General features: G+C 38.5%; 1 protein-coding gene and 1 long non-coding RNA gene across 2 annotated transcripts in view; both read right to left on the reverse strand.

Annotated features, from left to right (window-relative positions):
* The window catches only part of TTC17 (tetratricopeptide repeat domain 17), a 58,193-nt gene that overhangs the window by 14,460 nt on the left and 23,911 nt on the right, over window positions 1-19,822 (reverse strand). The window contains exons 13-16 of the mRNA XM_035326875.1: window positions 18,745-18,919; window positions 18,111-18,188; window positions 15,683-15,907; window positions 13,397-13,583 (exon numbers count right to left, since the gene is read on the reverse strand). Of these exons, the coding sequence (XP_035182766.1) occupies window positions 13,397-13,583; window positions 15,683-15,907; window positions 18,111-18,188; window positions 18,745-18,919 (665 nt within the window). The remainder of the gene's footprint in view (window positions 1-13,396; window positions 13,584-15,682; window positions 15,908-18,110; window positions 18,189-18,744; window positions 18,920-19,822) is intronic.
* LOC118167481 lies at window positions 1,752-7,618 on the reverse strand. Its single transcript, XR_004751160.1, has 2 exons — window positions 2,325-7,618; window positions 1,752-2,022 (listed from the first exon to the last, which is right to left on the reverse strand). It is a non-coding gene; the product is annotated as an uncharacterized LOC118167481 (long non-coding RNA).

Raw genomic sequence — 19,822 nt, forward strand, 5'->3', positions numbered from 1 at the left:
AAAAAAAAAAATCTCTCTCTCCAATATATGGAGATCCTCATGATTAATTCATGAAGAATGGTGTGCACGGAACCCTGAAGATGAAACTAGTCCTTCTGCCTGACATCAAAACCAGCCTGATTTTGATGCAAGTCAGGTGCTGCCCAGCAGTGCGATGACCACCGTTCCCTTTGCTGAAGGTCAGCTCAGCACTGAGGTGTGTGTACGTGTGCGTGGGGGGCAGCAAAGGGGCTGAAATACCCTCAACTATTTTTAATTGAGATAAAAACACCAAAATGAGAAAAAAAAGCTGGAATTAGCAAGCAGGAGGAAAAAAATGATGCAGACACTTAAAATTCTGCTTAAGACTAATCTTGTTAATATTAATTTACAAACACTGACAGCTAAAAACAGATGATGGGAGTGCTGGCTTTCTTGGGATCCGAGAGCTGCTATATATAGAAACCTGAGTGGCCTCATTTTTCCAAATTACTGCTTCCAGTTGCCTGATGTCACAGGAGAAAAAAAAAAAAAAAAAAAAAAAAGAGCTGGTTGAAAAGACAAGGGAAGTTTAAGATCTTTGATGAGCTTACCATGAATCTGGTGGTACCAAAACATCACAAGTCAGAATTTTACAGCTTGTATCAGCTGCGTGCCTGGAGAACAACTGGGAAGAACACCAGGTACGAGTGTCAGACCAAGGGAACAACACAGCCCTAGACTCCAGGAACATTCCCTGGCGGCAAAGCATTGCTTGCGTCATTCAATACTTAGTGCATGCTAGATGTGTGAAGGACAAAAGCAACTGCAACCCTAGAAATGCTCTGCTAAATAGGATTTATTCACATATATTCTAGTTGTCCAAATGCACATGTGAATTTTTGCTCTAAAGTCCTGACACAGTGATTACAGGTACGAAATTTAAAGTCTAAAACTACTTCACAGTAGCTGATCAATTCAGCTTACTCCATCCTGAAAACTTGCTAAAGGAGGATCACTTTCTTGCTCACTTGTTTTCTGAGAGCAGCTGCTGTAACTCTTTCCTGTTCATCGTACAGAGCTAAGAAAGTTCAGATTAAAAGAGAGGATCAGCCTCTGTTCTACCTTGTGTATTATGAGACCTGGTTACTCTGGTCCAGTCAATGGAACAAAGATGCTAGAGACAGGACACAACACGTATGTGGCTTTCTGCACCTTTATTCAACTGAAGGAAATGAGACAAATAAATAGTCTGTGCCTGTTTAATGTAAAAACTGGAAGGAAAACTGAGAAAAGTTCCTAAGCTATACAGCATATCCATTGGTTAGAAAAACAAATACACTCTAGACTGAAGCCTGGGGTTTCTACAGATGAAAAGCAGAAAACTCTATTATATATTAAAAGGTCTCTACCTCTTACGTCATTTTAGCCATTTAGCATTTTCTGGGCCAACGTGAAAGCACTTGGACAGCACTACCACAACATAGAGTCACTGAACAGTTTGGGTTGGAAGGGACCTTAAAGATCATCTAGTTCCAACCCCCTGTGATGGGGGAAGGGTGCGTGTGTGCGCCTTGCACTCTAAATACAGAAAAGCTCTGCTAGATTGTCCTTTCCATCTAATATTACCCATCTGCTTGGTCTTTAGGACTCCTCTTGAATTTCCACCACAGCTTTAGTACTATTACAGCCAGTAAAACTAAAACAAACACCCAAAGCAAGAAGTTTGAATTCACACTTGTTTTCTGGTGCACACTCAAACCTGTTATTCCTCTAAAGGAAATTTAGTAAAGTTTTTTTTTGGTAGCAGGAATGACGTATCACTGAGCTCAATGGAGAGAGGTTTGATTCCCTGAATGCAGGTGAACAGCCTCATCTCTAGACATCTCCGGAGCAGCGCACCAGTAAGTAGCCTTCTTTTTCCTTTTGCTAGTTGCTGCTTATGCAGATGCAAAAAGACATGAGTCAAACAATTAAAGAGGGTGGTATATTATCACTTTAGCTATGAAAATGAATAATAATTAATGCACTTATTAGATCATGTGAAAATTCTGGGGGTGCTTGCTGCTTGGGTGATACTGCCTATTTATAATTAGACTAAAATATATCCATTAGAGAAATTGAATGGAAGAAACTGTCACCTATCACTTTTATAGGACAAGTCCTGTTCAGTGCTGCAAGTCCCAGGCAATATAATTCACCAGAACTTACAAGAATAATCTGGAATTAATAAACTCACCTACCGGAAGCCTTTGTGTATCTAAAACTTCTGGGATCTCAGTCACCAAGATGTGTGCCAAACTAGCACGTGAGGAACTGTCTTAACATCCTGCACCACTTCCCTGGTGACCTCACTGCAACATCACCTCCAGAAAGCCAGGGCAGCGTTATGGGGAAATGCTGTTTGAGGGAGCATCCTTCAGACAACATCTAAAATGTGGGCTTTGACTTTCACAGCACTAACTCTGGTGATTACACACCACACATCCCAATTACCTTGACGTTTCAAGGTGAACAGATCATTTTGTAAAGATCTTGTAAGCTATTAACCACCACCGTGCTATTCTGATCACATATGAGTGGATATTTGGTTGCAAAAGAAATTAACATTCTTTAGAATTACACATTTGCTAAGGGGAAAAAAACATGCCAGTTATTTTAAGATTACTTTTAAAAGCAATAGCTTGAGCAGAAACTAAAAAAGAGACCTATCTTTAGCAGATCTTGCTGTTCTGCTCACTTTAATTATAACTTATTGTGCTTTTATTAAGATTTTTTTTTTGCTCTAAAGTTCATGCCTTCCTTTTCTTACTGTTTTCCTTCCTTTCTAATTACAGAAAAAAATACATCTTTACACTTCAAAAAATAAAATCACGTTAACGGAGCTTTGAAAGTGGAAAGAGCAAACCACTTCTGACGGAACGAGACTGTCATCAGGAAGCTGCCAGAGCTGCTCGATCTGCAGCACCGAACTACACCCCAGAAGCAGAATCAAAGTCACTTTTGTGCTTACCACACACAGGAGTGTAAAAATAACGAAACTAACAAAGGAGTTCTCAGTTTCTTTTTGGTGAAAATGATTAATAGTGACAATCGAAGCAGGGAATTAAAGACAGAAGAAAAGTAGAAGTTGTTAATTACAATTACCTCGCTACGCACTGCTGACATGTGAACGTTTGATAGGTCTATATTTAACTGAGGAGAAATACACAAGTCTGATGAGATATGCACTGTGTACTCCAGGGCTCGGAAAAGATACAAAGCAGGACAGGCTACATCTGCAGAAGCGTAACAGAGAGGCCTTGCTGCAGACTCTGAAGCAAGCCAGCCCACCCAGAGGTGAGTCTTGCTCTCCCTGAAGCCAATAACTTGACCAGTAGTTTCAAAGCATGACTAGGCTTTGTAACGATAATACAAATGTACCTCCAATATCTTTTACATTTGTAATGCACTGGGTAATCACTAAAAATCCCATCTGCTGCCCTCATGCCATCATAGCTATTCTTTTAGAATAACAAAGGACAGAGTGTATTAAGTTCCCTCTCAAGCTTCAAGTATTTTTACTGGCAGAGAATGATGACTGTAGCGCCCTAAAATTTAGACTAAGCTTTGGTATGTTTTCTCCCCACATGGAAGCACTGCTTATTTCCAGCATTTTTCCTTTAATATAAACCCTCCTTTGCAAAACTAGAGGTTACAAGACAAAAACTAAACAAAAGAACAAAAACCACACACACACACAAAAACAAAACATTCTCAAGGGCATAAGGCAGGACATTTTTCTAACGAAAGAATTAAAGAGCACAAATAATGAAAAGCAGTATCAAGCATTTTACAAGTTTTCATACATTCCTACCTCATCTTAAATTCCTCCCTTAGATGAGCAGCCAATGGCAACTTCTCCAAAGATGATGAGGGGCACACTCGAAAGCAAGCAGTCCTACGAGTTCACTACATAACAAGCTTTGGTTTGGTGCACAGCAAGCAACAGTACGATTTGCATGGTCAAAATTTAGACTTAAGCACACAAAATGAAGCATACAAGAGTTCATTCTTTCGTTATTTATTCCAACAACAGGTTTTCAATTAAGAGGATTATATTGTAAAACAACTGTTCTCACTTGTAGGGAAATAGTTTTTAATGTGATTTGTAGCCAAAAAGATGCCTCTAAATTGGCTTAGCTATAGATTTAAAGATTATCTATGTGTCTCATTACAGCAGTTCTGATTAAACCTTTTAAAACACACAGATGCCAACCATTTATAGCCAGATTTCTTGTTCATATTAACAGACAGAAATACCTCAGCACTGTGTAACAGACTAGTCCCTGATGCAAAAAAAATCCCTGACAAAAAAAAAATCTCCTTATGAAATATAAGGAAGCGATAAATAAAACATGAAAAAGAGGCAGATAAACCTATTTAAATGTGAACACCGTGCAGTTTAATAAGGGACATGCATGCAAAACTTTCTGAATTCAGCAATACTTTATAGCAGCATAGAAATCTTAAAACAAAACAAAGCAAAAAAAAAACCAAAAACAAAAAAAAGAACAAACAACCCCCAAAACATCTGTTCCATAATTAAAAACAGGGAGGGGAAAATCAAGGAGGTTGACTATCTGAAGCCTTCACTGTCCTCCTTCCTCGCCACCCACTACAATAGGAGGTTGTTTTATTACGACACGTCTAGAAGCAATAACTTGCTTTGTGATGCCTGGGAACAGTGCCCAAAACATAGAAACATCTGAATTTAAACTCTCAAATCCTGCCAGCAGATAAGATAGACTAGAAATGTCTCTTTCAGGGTACTCTGGGACTACATATAGAGCAGCAAGGTAAGCAGCACTCCAGCCTGAATTTCAGTTTGTGCCTCAAAGATAGTTGCCTTTATTTATTTATTTATTTTTTTTTTTCAATTTTTGTTCTGCAGAAAGACAGAAAGAAAGCAAGGTAAACAAGCACACGTAAATTTCAAAGACAAAGGCTTGTCCTCAGTGACTCCTCCAGTGTGCTTGATTTTTTTTTTTCCCCCTAACATCAGATAAAATACCTACTTAGTAATTTCTTAACATTAAATACCCGCCTACACTGGATTGCAGTAGAGTATATGCTGTGAAGATTGAATGGCTAGTATTTGGTTCCTTGACTTCACACAATACACTTCACAAATATGTTTCTGATTAAGCCATGGGAATTCTTGGTTTAAGTACCACTACGAAAATAAAGGCAACAGTGTCCCGTGTTTGTTTCGCTCTTTGTATTATCTTCCCTCCACCATGAGCCCCATACCTCTTCCTATGCTAAACATTAAATATTCTGTAGGACTCAAGTTTAAAAGGGGCTAAATACAAATATAGCCCATTCATGAAAAACAAACCCTACAACAGCTAACACAGTGGAAGTTAACTTTCCATTTCTCTCAACACACACAGAGACGCCAGGAAGCCAAGTAATGGCCTGATCTGTGTAGCTTTTGACCTCGCTTGTCTGTAAGGTTTGTGCTATATGGGTGAATTTAAGCAGTATTCTGCAGTGATCTGATTTTGTATTTTTTAAAGAAAATATTTTTGAAAGGCTTCGTTTTACGTTCATCTGTGCATCTCTTCAGTATATTATACTGCTCAGCCAGAGCAGATTTACAGTCAAAATTGATCCACAACAACTGTCAGATTTGTCTGGGACAGATATTTGAGCAATATTCCTCCTAACTGAATACCAAAGCAAGGAGACACTGTCACGAACAGCAAAAGAATGTGTTAACTAGCCAGGTAGCTATACCCCTTACTAATCTAAGATAGCTTTTAAGTGCTTAGTTGTTTGCCTGATGGGCTACATTTTACACAACACCATTAAAGAGCAGAGTTGTTGCTGTAGATAAAATAGACAAAAATCAATTCTGGTTTTGAGGGAGCAATGAAAAACAATCAAAATCTGGATTAGCCTTTTCTACAGTACAGGTAGGGAACCCCTGATGACGGTTAGATCAGGCAAGAATACTGCCAATCACCCTAGTTTAGGATTCAAGAGGAAAATACTCTCCTCCTGCTGCCAGTGTTGTACAAAGCTGTAGAACAGCCCCTGCAAAAATGCATGGATTTTTGGAAGATTTTCTCATCTCTCCAGAACTGTTGCATTCAAGAAGCATCTATCCCTTCCTCTAGGGAAACTTTGAATTGTCCTAGTTTCGGTCACTAGTAGCCAGAATGGATGATAGATTTCAAGCTTTGAGGACAGCCAGAGCACAGCAGATTCTCGCATGAACCAGGCAACCAACCTTAAAAGGAAAAACAAATCAATAAAGTAGACAGATCAGGGGTAGTTAAGTGCCTGGCACTCCATGGCTCAGCATGCAGTGCTCATTTTAATCTGAGCACATGGCATTGCATGCTGCTTTGAGACAATCTCAACATGACTCATTACAGGCTGAGGCTACACATCACCACTTTACAAGTTCTCAGATTCCAGCTAAGTGAGTACAGCCTTCAAGGTCTTGGCAAGTTGTTAATGAGACCAAACAACGTCCTGTCAGTTCTCCCATACGTGGGAGCCACATGTTCTTTCTCTTCCAAACATGCTTTAACCAAATCACTAGTTCAGTCTGGGCAGAGTCACTACAAAGTTGTTTGTACAAATACAAGCCCGTCAAACATATGCAGTTGTTGGAATTTTTTAAAAAGGTCCAGCTCCGAGGAGAGCACACCATGCAGGATTAGTAAGAAATTTTAGCAGCTATATGCAAGGAATCACCACTGGCAAAAGCAGCCGCCTAAAAGATGGAGACAAAAAATAGCAAATGTGTCATTTTCTCTACATTCCTATCACAAAAACGCACCAAGAGCACTGCAGAGAAATGTTAATACACCTGACAACTGCCAGCATTGGGTTTCGAAAGATTTGGTTGGAAAGACAACCTTCTCACTTCCATTCTAAACCCTGACGATCCTCCTATTACATATGTATGCTGAAGTAACTGAAAGATCCAGATACGTATCATGAAGAATCATTTGCACTACAAAGGCAGATAAAAATGGGAATTGTCACGCTATATTTAGTCTAATATTGTACTACTTTTCCCTTATACGTTAATGGTTTTGCATCAGTAAACTCTTGCTGAACTGTCTCTCCATCATGCTACCTGTGTCTCCTCAGTTCTCCTGCAGCTGAGGCTATGCCTTCTTTCTCCTCCTTCTGCTAGCCTGTGGCCTTCTGATCCCGGGAGAAGACAGAATGAATACAGGATGCTAAATATTGTGGGTACACAGCTCTTAATCGAATATGGTACAAAGTGAGACTGATGACTTCTGGGAGCAGTTTCAGGTACACTGGCATGCTGTAAATAAGCAGAGTAAGTACATAAGCTGGCAAGACAGACCTTGTAGGATGTACAGAAACTATCTAATGTTAGCACAAAAGAAGGCTGCAGACCAAATTCACCCACACCACTAGCATGTTTGACAAACGCAAAAGAGAATGACATTTAAGGAGCACAGTTATTCTTAAACAGCATGCTCAGAAAATTTTAAGATGCACAATGGCTTGCCAACAAGCAGTAGCTTGGAAACAGTGTGCACAAGCAGTGGGCTATGCAGACTTTGGAATACTGTTGTAGCTAAAAATGCGATGTTTAACATAGCACTACATTCTTTGATTCTATATATCTTTGCAGAGTTTTGAAAACAAAAATACATGGAGCGTGGAAAGGAAAGAAAGACTATTTTCCAGGTGAACTTTACAAGGCTTTTCACTTTCTTATCAGGGCAAGATCATTCACTTTCAACTTTCTTCAGTAACTTGAGAAGCTTGACAAAGACTCTCCAGGGAAAGGTCTGATTTACACAGCAGGAACCAAATCATACAGTAAATGTATCAAAAAGCCTACAAAGAGAAAACATGCTTCTTCATGCAACGGTTTATAAAGTTAGAAAAGTGTGTCATCCTCTGGCAACAACATATCTAGTTAACTATCTTCCAGCACTGAAACCGTATGAACGCTGTGATTATTGCAGCAAAGGTGGATGGTAGGAACTGCTTCTTCCCTGGCCGGGCTAGCAGAGCTGAAACTGTCACACAAAACTGAAAGAAAAATTGGGTCCCGTTACTCCTGTTAGAGCACATTCTCTTACAGTATTTCTTGAAGATCTCCCAGTCCAAGGTGTGTGTGTCTGACAGTTTCAGACACCTCCACCATCTAGGAATGTCTGCCTCTGACAGGACAAAAAGCAGTCCTCCTCCCCTGTATCTCCCATCTGCCTGCATTAGGCAAGATGCTTTCATTCTATGCAAGTACAATTTAACCTCCTCTTACTCCTTTAGCATTGCGGAGCCCAGGGAAGGTGACCTAGATTCCACCTGTGCAGCATCAACAGATCTTTCAGACGACCTGACCCTGTGTGATTTCCGTTGCCAGGGATTTGGGAAAGAATCCAGCTCAATATTCAGCTCCCTGGTGAAACTCGCAGGGTGGACAACGTGCTCACATGGAAGAGAGAGGGCCTGGGAATAAGCAACCCAACATTTCACTTCAAATGACAAGTTATTTTAGCATTGCTACTGTTTAAGACAGAGCTCACTTTCTCTGTGGTGCTACCTGGTTATTAAATAACACAAATGTTTGCCCTGATGTGTTTCCAAGAGCTTTGACAACCAGTTTGTGAGCTTGATGGAATTCTGCTCGTTTAAAACACCCACTTTGAGGACTATTCCTTTTGCACCAATGAACTTTCCTGTAAGGTAGTGGAGAGACAGTAAAAGCAACGCAGAAATGAATGGTCACAGACCCAACCCTTTTCATTAATATATTCAAATAAATAAGAGTACTAACATTTAATGGTAGTATGTTTCAGGAGCACTCAAGAATTCTGCCTTTACATGATAAACAAGACAAAGAAAGAAAAAGCTTAACTTTAAACGTGAGGTAGCGTTCAGGTCAGAATCCCATGCAATTAGTGTAGGTTCTGGACTAACACTCTAAGTGATGAGCAGTCTTTGGGGCAACAAGATAAGGCAGCTTGAAAAGAAGGAAAATAAAATGCCTGTGAAAAAAATGTCTAAAAGGACATCATCCTGTAGGAAAGAAAAAAAAAAAAATTAGCAGACTTTCTTGGGACCATGAAGTCAGTCATTGCTGGCTGGAGATCAGTGAGTAAGTGAAAGGTATGCTTAAGAATGCAAAGAGCAAGTATTTCACATCTCACATTTCACATCTCTGTGTTTTAACACACGCTACCGTAAAGGAAATGTATGCTTGTTTTGTTGTATGGAGTGCTTTTGCTTAGTGTTTGAGTAGCTGAAATTGCTATAGGGAACTTGAAATGATTGTAGCTACTAAGTTAAAAGTCAGAGGCTTCAAGTGTGATGTTGATTTAAGTAAGTAATTTAATCTGTCTGTAAGCATACTATCAGAATTTCAAGCAGAGAAATTGACCTTTCTGGTCAACCTTTCTTTTTCAGGTCAACTTACTTAAAGGTCTAAGCTTATTAGCTTTGTAAGAGTTTATGTGCTGGGAGACAAAGGGAAATGAATACACTTATGAGAGTAAATACCTTTTCTCCATGTTTTATTTTAAGAGGAAGCAGGTGAAGTAAACCAAGACTTGATTTCATGTGGTATAGGGTATTTGTACCACAAGAGGGCAGTGGAACCAAACTCAAAGTGGATCATTAAGCTACTGTGGAACACATCACAGAAACAAATCAGAGTATGAGGAGGTCCGTGCTGCTTTCACATACATACATACTTGCTGCTTAGAAGCATTTGGAGATCTTGATATTACAGAGGTATTCATAATGTACTCACAGTGCCTGTACCTCCGGAAGATCAGCAGGAAGCTTTCTGTAAAAAGCACTACCCTGCCAAGTAATAAGACAGTAAGACTAGAGATACTTGAAGCTTAAAACATGTCATGCTTCACGTTTTGAATACCAATTTATTAATAAGTTTAAGATTTTGAATTTAGATCCTGTCTAGAAGAACACGAAGGGCATGAGCTCTGCTCATATGCATGAAGTGACTTGGGTTTGAAATAAAAAAAATCTGCCTAAAGCAGAGGCAGCTAGAAAAAACAGTATGAGGCAGCATCTATGGACAGGAACATGAAAGTAAGCATCCAAAAAAATCAGCACTAGTGTAGTGCACTTCCACAGTCCTGTACTCATAGCAAATCTCCCAACATGCCTGAGAAAATTCCAATCTCACCGCTACGAAATACACGATGCTGTAATCTAATAGCAGGCTGTAAGTGCAAAATTCTGATCCTATATTCCATTCACTGTACCAGGCACACAACTCCCATTGACCATGTGCTGCATTTTGCTGACATCTCATGGCAGCAGGGCAAGGAAATGTGTGTCTTCTCAGTTAGTGGGGTTCTCGTGAGGCTTTTGACAGGCCAAACAGACACACCTATCACATGGGATTACAATCCCACGGTAGGGCACAGGCAGCCCTGCTGCCATTGCTTTCAGAAATATTGAGGAAATGCTTGCCAAAATAAGTTTAATAAGAGGCAGCATGTGACATTCCAATTTTTGGGTGAAATTTTCAGTGTACCAGGTACCGCATGTTGGCTATTCTGTAGCTCTGACACATCTCAAAGAAGATGGATGTGAATAGTTAATGTGCTATCAAGTGCATAACAAGAGGACTAAGTGTCAAGTACCCCCAAGCAGCAACTCGCAATCTATGGGCCATGGAAATCTCCCCAAAGTAAAACAGGCTGGTGATCCTGGGCTTGTCAAGCACACGTCTGATCCCAGTATTGACATATGAGCTGCTTTAGCTCTGTATCTGAACTCCCGTTCAGGTAGGTGTCTGGAAGTATTGTTCAGATTGCGTCTTGTCAAAACGTGAATTCCACTCTGTCATGGAACCAAACAAGAACAGATCAAGTTGCTCTATGAATCGTTCAAGTCTACGTGATATGAACATACTAATGAATGCTCTAAGCGCGATGGGGAACATTTAATATTAACATCTAAATATAGTTTGCATTTTTTTGAATACTAAGTGGTTGAATAATTGCATGTACTAATAATAATCTTAGCAAAGGTTTGTGTTAAGTATCTAAAGGTAGAAATTCAAAGTTCTCTCTTTTCAGTTGTTTTCTTTGGTCTGAAGGATGAACTGAAAACTCCAAAATTTCAGGGTACTTGTAAGATTGAAGTGCGAGTTCTGTGTACGCATTCTTGAAATAATTCTGGTTTTGGAGACAACTTCACTTTCACACAGCCTGTCAAGTTTCCTCTCAAGTCTGTTGAAGTTTACAGCAGGAGAAAAACATTTCCCCAAACCTTACGGAAATAAGATAAAAAATGGAAAGGTAGATTTGCCTAATTCTGATTTTTGATTTAAACCACAAATCATTATCAAGGTTGAATTAACCAGCATGTTTATTTTATGTTCTGCAGAAGAATGAACAAAGAACATTTACACTGTCAGGTTCATGCTCTCAGGTTTCTTGCACTCAGACAGAAGACGACCTAAAGGATATTATAGACAGAAATGGAAGAGAGAAATATTAAGACAGGAAGAGTCCCAGGAAAAGGCAAAAATACAGAGTAAAATCCTTATATACTAAAATTCTGACGTATAATGATCAAATGAATATGCTAAGGCATATTCAGTTCTTTTTTTTTAATTACCAGCTTTACAGATTCATTAATAAACAATCAAAACCCACAACCTACCAGACAAAGATATTCACGGTCACTTTGTTAATCTGTGGCCATGCTAGCAAAAAACAGAAGGGTAACACTTCCTATGGGTTTCTCCTCACATTCAAGAACCACAAACTTCCTAAGCTGCATATGCAATGCTAGTCATCTTCAAAATGAAGATCCTGGATCATCAATTAACGCATACAGAAGCTAAGAATCAGCCAAACTATATGAATACATTTTTAGGTATTACAGTAAGATTTAAGGAAGAAAAGCACACAACAGAGATAACTGTAAAAGATTATTTTGTGGTTCAAAACCAGCCATTGTTTGTTAGCTTCTCAGCTCTGTGAATGTATCTTTAAATTACTCTTTTGGCTAAATTTCAAAATAGAGTTGCTTTCATTGATGTTTAAATAGAACAATTTTAACCTTGTGAGTTACAGCCTTTTTTAAGAGATCTTAATAAAAAGTAAACAGACACTGATTTTTTCTTCCACAATAGCAAAAGAGACTCTTGTGATGAGAAGTTCAAGTTCTACTACTGCCTGTGGTATTGGGATATTTAAGAGAAGGACAGTCCAGTGTTAAGGGATGAAAGGCAGCAGTGTGCAAGCTGACGTTACAGAAGTCAGTCAGAGACCGACCAGATGGGCCTTAATACCACTTCCTACACTATGTTTATCCAAACAGCATTCAGTTATCTGTACAACTGGTGTGCTGTCAATCAGCAAAAATGCAGAAGACCGTAAAAGATAGTATTATTTTGATGACATAGTCCTGGAATATTGAATACATTGGAATCAACCATATCCCATCGAGAGGTATGGATAGCCTCTGGTCTGTGCTCAGACAGCATAATTCTAGATGCTAGATCAGAGCAGTTTTTTCCCATGTTTTTCCACTAGAGGTGGAATTATAAATAAAATAAAATCATAAAAAAAATCAGAGAAAGTCCTTGCAATGCTAAAAATCAAATGCATTATGGTCAAGTGAGGTTTTTATTTAAAAACAAAAGAAAGATTAGATGAAAAGACACCTTAGTGACAATTTGGGAGAAATTTGGAATACCAAACATGGTAAGTGTTTGTAAGGGGCTTATTCAAGTAGCCACTAGAAACAAAGCACTGCATCTCAAATACTTTCAAATATTTCAGCTGGGAGAGATTAGGTTCAATGTTGACATTCTTGGCAGATTTTTGGGGGGTGAAGAGCAGTGACCATAGACCCCATAGGAACAAAATAACATTGACATTATATAGCCTATTCCATAAAGACTGAACACTAGAAAATGACATATGAAGTACTGAACACATTGAAAGAGTAAGAATTAAAACTAGAGCTGCTTTTTAGCAATTTCTTCAGCTTTAAGAAAACAAATCCATCCAATTGTAAAATTTGAAGGGATGTACAAAGGGGCCATTGAGTAGCCTAGCAGTAGCAGCTGTGCACTTCCATAAATATTCAGTTCAGCTTTCCTCATTTACCAGTAAGAGATATCCGTCAGTCTGTTAAGGTATTACTGACATGCTCAGGAAGTAATTTGCACTCAGTGGTGGCCCTCTAGATATTTAAGAAGTCATCCTCAAGCACTTCTTAATGGACCATAACTTCTCCATTAAAAGTAGTGCCTCAACCCTGGTCCTTATGGGGAAAATACACTACAAAGCAAAAGGGAGGATCCTTGGAGAAACAGCACAGTAATCAGGAATTTCAGGTGTAACACTCAAGGCAAAAGGACACTATTTCACTTGTGGTCCATCTTTCAGCAGTTGCTTACCACTGCATACAGAAGAGGTGATGTTGTAGAGAAAAGGATAAAACTGCAAACAGCGGATCATCTTCAGGCTGCTTTCACACTCCAGGCACTTGGTAGTCAGATCCAGTGCATGTCTGAAGGCCTGCAGGGCTCCACTAATGTTGTTCAGAGCCAGATAGGCATTTCCTAGGCTCAAAAAAGTCAGAGGCTGCAAAGAAAAAAGCAATACCTCAGCATAAGTATGTTCACCATTTACAATAGAAGCCAACTAGGAAAAACCCCTGTCAATCCACACCCTCCCAAACTTGGTAAACTTTTTCAATAGGGATTGCCTATTCCTTGAAAGAAGAGCTAACAGCTTGATGCACTGGTGCTAAACAAAGCTGTTCTGACATAAGGCTGTATTCAGGATTCCCATTTTCCACACACAAAAAAAAAACTGTTAAATCCACACTGAGATGAACCATCATGAACAATGCTTACTGCACAGAGTAATAAAGAACTGAAACAGCTGAGGATATTTTAGAACGATTAAAAGTCAGCACAAACACAAAAATATTACTACCATTCTAGAAGTACAGATAAATTTGATTTGTCAACAACATTCAGCATTTACTCAAGCAGACAGAGGTTACTGAAAACACCCATTTCATACTAGCTTAGGGATGTACATTTATTGTCAGTTCTTTTTAAAACCTAGTGTTTTTGTCCATTGCTTTTGGCCAGTCTCCACATAATATGTATTTTTAAAGCACCGATCATAAACACTTTTCTTACTGGTTAGAACTGAATCAGCAAATATAGGTACATACTAAAGCACTACTTTTTCTTTGACTGAAAACAGTCCTGTACTTACACAAATTTACTACAATTAATATAATACTAGAATAATTACTATAATACTGTGACATGGCAGTGGTTTTTTTCCCTTTCAAGGTAATTTTACATTCGTTATCTGAATATTTGGAAATTGACCAATAACATCAGATTTTTCAAACTCTCTTTGCATTATTAAGCATCATTCAGAAAAAGTTGAGCAACTGGATTCAAAAGTTTAAGCTTTTGCTCTCATAGCACGTGCTTAGTTCCCTGTAGCTGTAACTCATTTTGATTTATACTTACTTTCCATTGTACTCCAGAAAGTTTCATTTAAGCACAATTTGTCCTGCCAAATTTTTTTTTGAAACAACAATCGCTACAGGACTGTAACTGCCCCCCAGAATAGGAGCAGGCATTACTGTAATGAGGCAGGACTCACCAATACTGTTGAAGAAAAGTCCTAATCCATGCAGTGTGGTGCTAGGTTAACCTTCATGACTGTGTTTTCAATTGGTCTTCTTAAGGCACGTCACTTAATGTACTTCTTTGTATAATTTGTTTTTGCACACTTACCTGTGACCTACATTGGCAAGATTCCTTTCCAACAAGTGCAAAATTGTTGCTGAATGTTATATTAAAGAAGCTCATTCTGCTTCTTGCTTTAAGTGCTAGGTGACTGGTAGCCTGGCAGGTGTAAGCCCTCTGTCTTATCTAACTACAGAGGCACAAGCACAGGAAAAAGTTATTTCAGCTTCTTACTGAAGCATTGCAAATTTAACAACCTAACTTCAGGTCCCATCTCATTTTAACTCTTTTTCCCCCTCTTTTCCTTTTCACAATTGTTCTGGCTAGCTCAGTAGTTTAAACAGCTTATATAGTGAGTTTTCCCCTCAGATAGGTGACGATCTACAAAACTTCTATAATGTTACCATTCAGAAATGCAAAAACTGTTTTAAAACTATGGTTGGAAGTTAAGTCAAAGTAACTAGGACACAGGCTTACATCCAGGTATGTACTTTAAGTCTAGGGACAAATAAAATAGTATATAGAAAAAGCAAAAACAAGCAAACAAAAAAACAAGTGGCACAGAAAGATGTTCACACAGTCCAAGACCTTACTGACATGTCTGCTATTTAAAGGGTTTAAAAATCAAGACAGAATGACAACAGCATTACGATCTCTCTTTTAGGTGACAACATTGCCGAAATATCAGGATTGGATTCCTTGGAGCCACTGGTGACACAGGCTTTGGGAAGCAAAAGTCTGTCATCTATTCCAGAAGCACTTCTGTTCCAGGTACCTACGTTCTCAGCAACCAGCGTCACCAAGTTAGATCAAGAACGCAAATGAAAACGAACATCCAATCCAAACCACAAGCTGGAAGCTGAGCTGCATGCTTCAGGTACGTAAGCACAAATACATAACATTCCTAATCGAGTAAAGGAAAGGACAGCCACTTCTGAACCAACAAAAAAACCATTATCTTACCTCAGAGGCATTGATGGCCAAAGCCTGCAGCAAGAGCCTGCTGGCATCCAAATGAAGACCATAATGAATCAAGAGGTTAGCAAGATTGACCAGAGGGATATCCTGATATTCATGTGGAGCCAAACTAAACGCTTTTTGCAAACAGGTGATAGCAAAGGTGCTATTTCCAACTGCACGCCAGTACAATCCAGCTTCGTTAAGCACAAGCCATAGAGAATCTTCAGGCTATAGGAGAGTCAGGGAATAGGATGAAAATACCCGCAAAAAAGGTGTCTCAGGGAGACAAGTGCTCAGTTTGGTGAAAACCAAACAAAACTTACCCTTGCATACTATTTTACTAGACAGATACACATTACACTTCACTCTGCTCACACATGGAGTTTTATCAGTGTAGAGCAGATTGAACACACCAATCTGCACTGTAATTCAGTAGGAGCTGTTGCTCACACACTTTACTCATACGAGTGCCTTATGACATGACCACAAAATCCCTTAGAATATGCAACTGATAATGGTTAGCTCACTTCAGGAAGAACGTTTGTAAGCCACTTCAGAGCCTTCAAATTACACCAACATAGTTCTATGTAAAAATGTTACCAATTTGAAGGTCAGGCAGTTTCCAACCACTAGTTAGATGTCCTTCCTCGTCCTATACCCAACATCAAGACTGTCAATTTAAGGTTCCAGAATTGCTTTTTCTTAGTTATCTATTTATGTTTTATGAATAGATGACAAGGTGACAAGCTGATGCATGAGATGCTGTTGGAAGATTATAAAACAGCAAGCAACAACTAAGGGCATGTGGAATAACGGAGGAAGTGTCAAATACACCTTAAATGTTCCTTCCTCCTCTTTCACCTAAAACAGAAAAAACAAACCCTCATCCTAGAAGAAAAATAGCAACATTTTAAAATCCTGTCAAGTGGGCAGAGCTAAGTAAAACATCCCCTTTCAGATGGAGCAGATGGAAATGCTTTAGAAACATTTATGTCCTAGTTTTTTAATATTTTCAGTGCTACCCCATTATATGAAGAGCTTAAAGTATAAAAGCATCAACTAAAATTAATGTCTGTTCCAACCTACATGTCTGAAGCTCAAATCCACACGTGAAGAGGAAACATGCAGTTAGGATTAAATAAGCAAAACAGATCGGGATGTTTACAGTAGCGTTGTATTAACAATACAGCTGGCATTACAGAAATAATGTGTTGAAAAGGTTAACTGCTACAAAGATTTTCTTCAAAATTTTAAAGACAACCTCACACAGAAGGGCTTTTTCTATGGTTCAAGATGTACAGGAAGATATCGACAGGAGCAACTTTTTGTCAGGAGTACCTTACATAATAACCTGTAATTGTGAGATTATTTATCACCCTTATTTTGCAATGCACACACATTACTCCTATGTTATTAGTGCTGAACTCCTCACTGAACCACTCTCCACACACAGGTCTTTATGGCCTTTAACTGAATCCTGAGCAAGTTATGAGCACTTTGTCTTTCCCAATACAAAGCCACCAGCTGCGGCATTCGTGCTCTAGAAAGCTGATCATTAGCAGAATAGGCATGACATAACGCTGGTCATGCATCAGCATATAAGTGGTGAACAAGTTCAGACTTTTAGCATGAAGGCAACAGAATACAACAGTAAAAACCAAAATACGTACGCACAACAGTAAGATATTAGGCATATATAGGTTTGTTCTGAACAGCATAACAACAGAAATCTACTACTGTTAATTTTTCTTCTTCTGTGTAAGACAGATGCACATAGTAAATTGTACTGATTTTAGACTAAAACCAATACATAAGCTGCCTTGACACAACTCATACAAGAGAGTTAATTTGAGAAATAATCAGCCTGAGATGTCAAAAAGAGCCAACCTCTATCTCAATGCTTCCTGTCATTTGACTTATGATGACTCTCAAAGGCCCCACGCAAGATGGAGGTGGCATTCTACAGGGTGTTATACAGATGTACCCGCTTTGCCCCAGAGTGCTAATTATCCTGACAGAAGACTGACAGGGGGTTGGTTGCCTTTTTGGGAGTGGGGAGGGTGGGGGCAGGCTAGTGGGGAGGAGGAGGAAGAGCAAGAGGCAGACATGCAAGAAGGGGTGAAAGATCAAACACTGCCAAGTTACTTTGTTCATTTAAATTAACGTCTGCCAGGATTAGCTAATACGTTGCTGCTCAGTGTCCTGCAGTCACAGTAAGAACAAATAATTACACCCAGCTAAAGGAAATGGCTTTTCTCTTTATGTCTGTGCTTCTCTTATAAGCCTGGACTTTCAAGTTAGTTGCATCTCACCCACAGACACAGCAAATAACCTTACTTCTGGAACACCTCTGACTGACTTCATTAAAAGTATAGAAACAAGCCTCAAGTAAGAATTCTTCGTTTATCTCATGCTATAGTTTTTGACATACCTTTTTCATGGCATGATTAAGAAATGCTCCCATATTTTCCTGTGTAATTGTTTGATTGTTGATACGAGAATGCAAGATCTAGACAAAGAGATTTTTTATTTTTAAAAGACTTGAATGACCCATGTAGCTATAAATTGTAAAATTTCAAAGGATTTGAAATTTAGTTAAAAATTTAGTTAAAAAAGATAAAATGTCTAAATTTATCATTACACTTTCACATTATTTACATCATTTAAGCAGCCAATCTACAGAAAACAATATGAAGGACTAATCTCAGCCTAAAGTTACTAACTTGGTAGAATACAGCAGCTATTGGAAATCTCAAGAAGATTAATCATTTCAAGGGACTGTTATAACTTCTAAAATGAAATATTAATTTTAAATAGTAAATTATTTTTCTTAGTCTATGTACAGTATTTAAGCATTTAAGAGAGGTCAGACAATAGCCTTATGCTGAGTGACAAACTCTCCCGTTCTCCAGCAGTATTAGGAAGCACTTGCTTTCCTTTTTTGGATACGTGGTATCAAGTCATCTTTTAAATATCAGAACCTTTGATGTCCTGAATAAGAATGTTAAGGCAAAAAAGAGATGAAATTTAAAACAGAAGAGAACCAATGAGAATGCATCTCTTACTTGTCTTGCTTGATCATCCGGCATCTTAAATTTCAAATCTAGATTACTGTCTAGTTCTTTGACCAGTAGGAACAGAGATTCATTGTTACGAGCATCGGTAATGGAAGAACAGTCTGGTGCCTGGGTTTCTCCATGCCCAACAGATTCTCTTGCGGTATTTAGGATTGACTGGACTCTAGGAATAAAGAGATCCAAAACACACAAATAGCACATGCTGCATGTCACTGATACATAATTGTAACAATCAGCTACTGACAAGTCTCACACTGTGGACTGGAAATGAGCTAGAAATGAGAAGACTTCAAGGACCATCATCCCCTGACAAGCATTAATGGATAAGGTTTTTATTTCCAACTTTTAAGCTTATAATACCTGTAAACAATGAACAATTCAGCAGAGATTAAGACACAGAAGGTCCTAGTATTATGCTAAAAAGGGCTGTATGAAGTTTAGGATTAAATAGGTAAGTGAAGAAGAAAATGCAAAATTATTTTAAACTAAAGTTTGATTTTGAAAACATCATCAAGAAGTAACCAGATTATTTCAAAAGAACATTCTATTTAAGTTAACACCATTTTTTCAAAGGAAGCTTCAGGACATTTGTGGATGGGAACCTCTGCTTTAACAAATGCTCCATACTAGAATCATACTGACTAGGAGAAAAAAAGCACCCTAAGTATCACCACTGTAACATTAAGCAAATAGAATATTATGAAATTACCTTGACCCACATAAGATAGTTACTGCAGTATAGACACATTTGTTTTACCCTATTTAATAATAAATACTGTTGGCTACTCCACAACTAAGCTGGTTTTCTACCTCTGTCCCAAAGGAATAATCCAAGGCTTTCAACTCCTAATTTTCTGGTCTACACAGTTTGTCATTAACGTAACTAAAGCTAAGATGTCTGCAATCTACAACATTTAATTATGCTCATTAGATAGAACAGACTTTCTCTTTCTCTTAAAATATACTCTAGAATATGTTCATACCTGCACTTAAAAAACCTTCACTCTTTTAGTAATACTGTAGATATTTCATGTATTCACCTGGCACTAAAAAAAGTCCAGGATGG

Source organism: Oxyura jamaicensis, chromosome 5 (genome assembly GCF_011077185.1).
Source record: "Oxyura jamaicensis isolate SHBP4307 breed ruddy duck chromosome 5, BPBGC_Ojam_1.0, whole genome shotgun sequence".
Classification (NCBI taxonomy): domain Eukaryota; kingdom Metazoa; phylum Chordata; class Aves; order Anseriformes; family Anatidae; genus Oxyura; species Oxyura jamaicensis.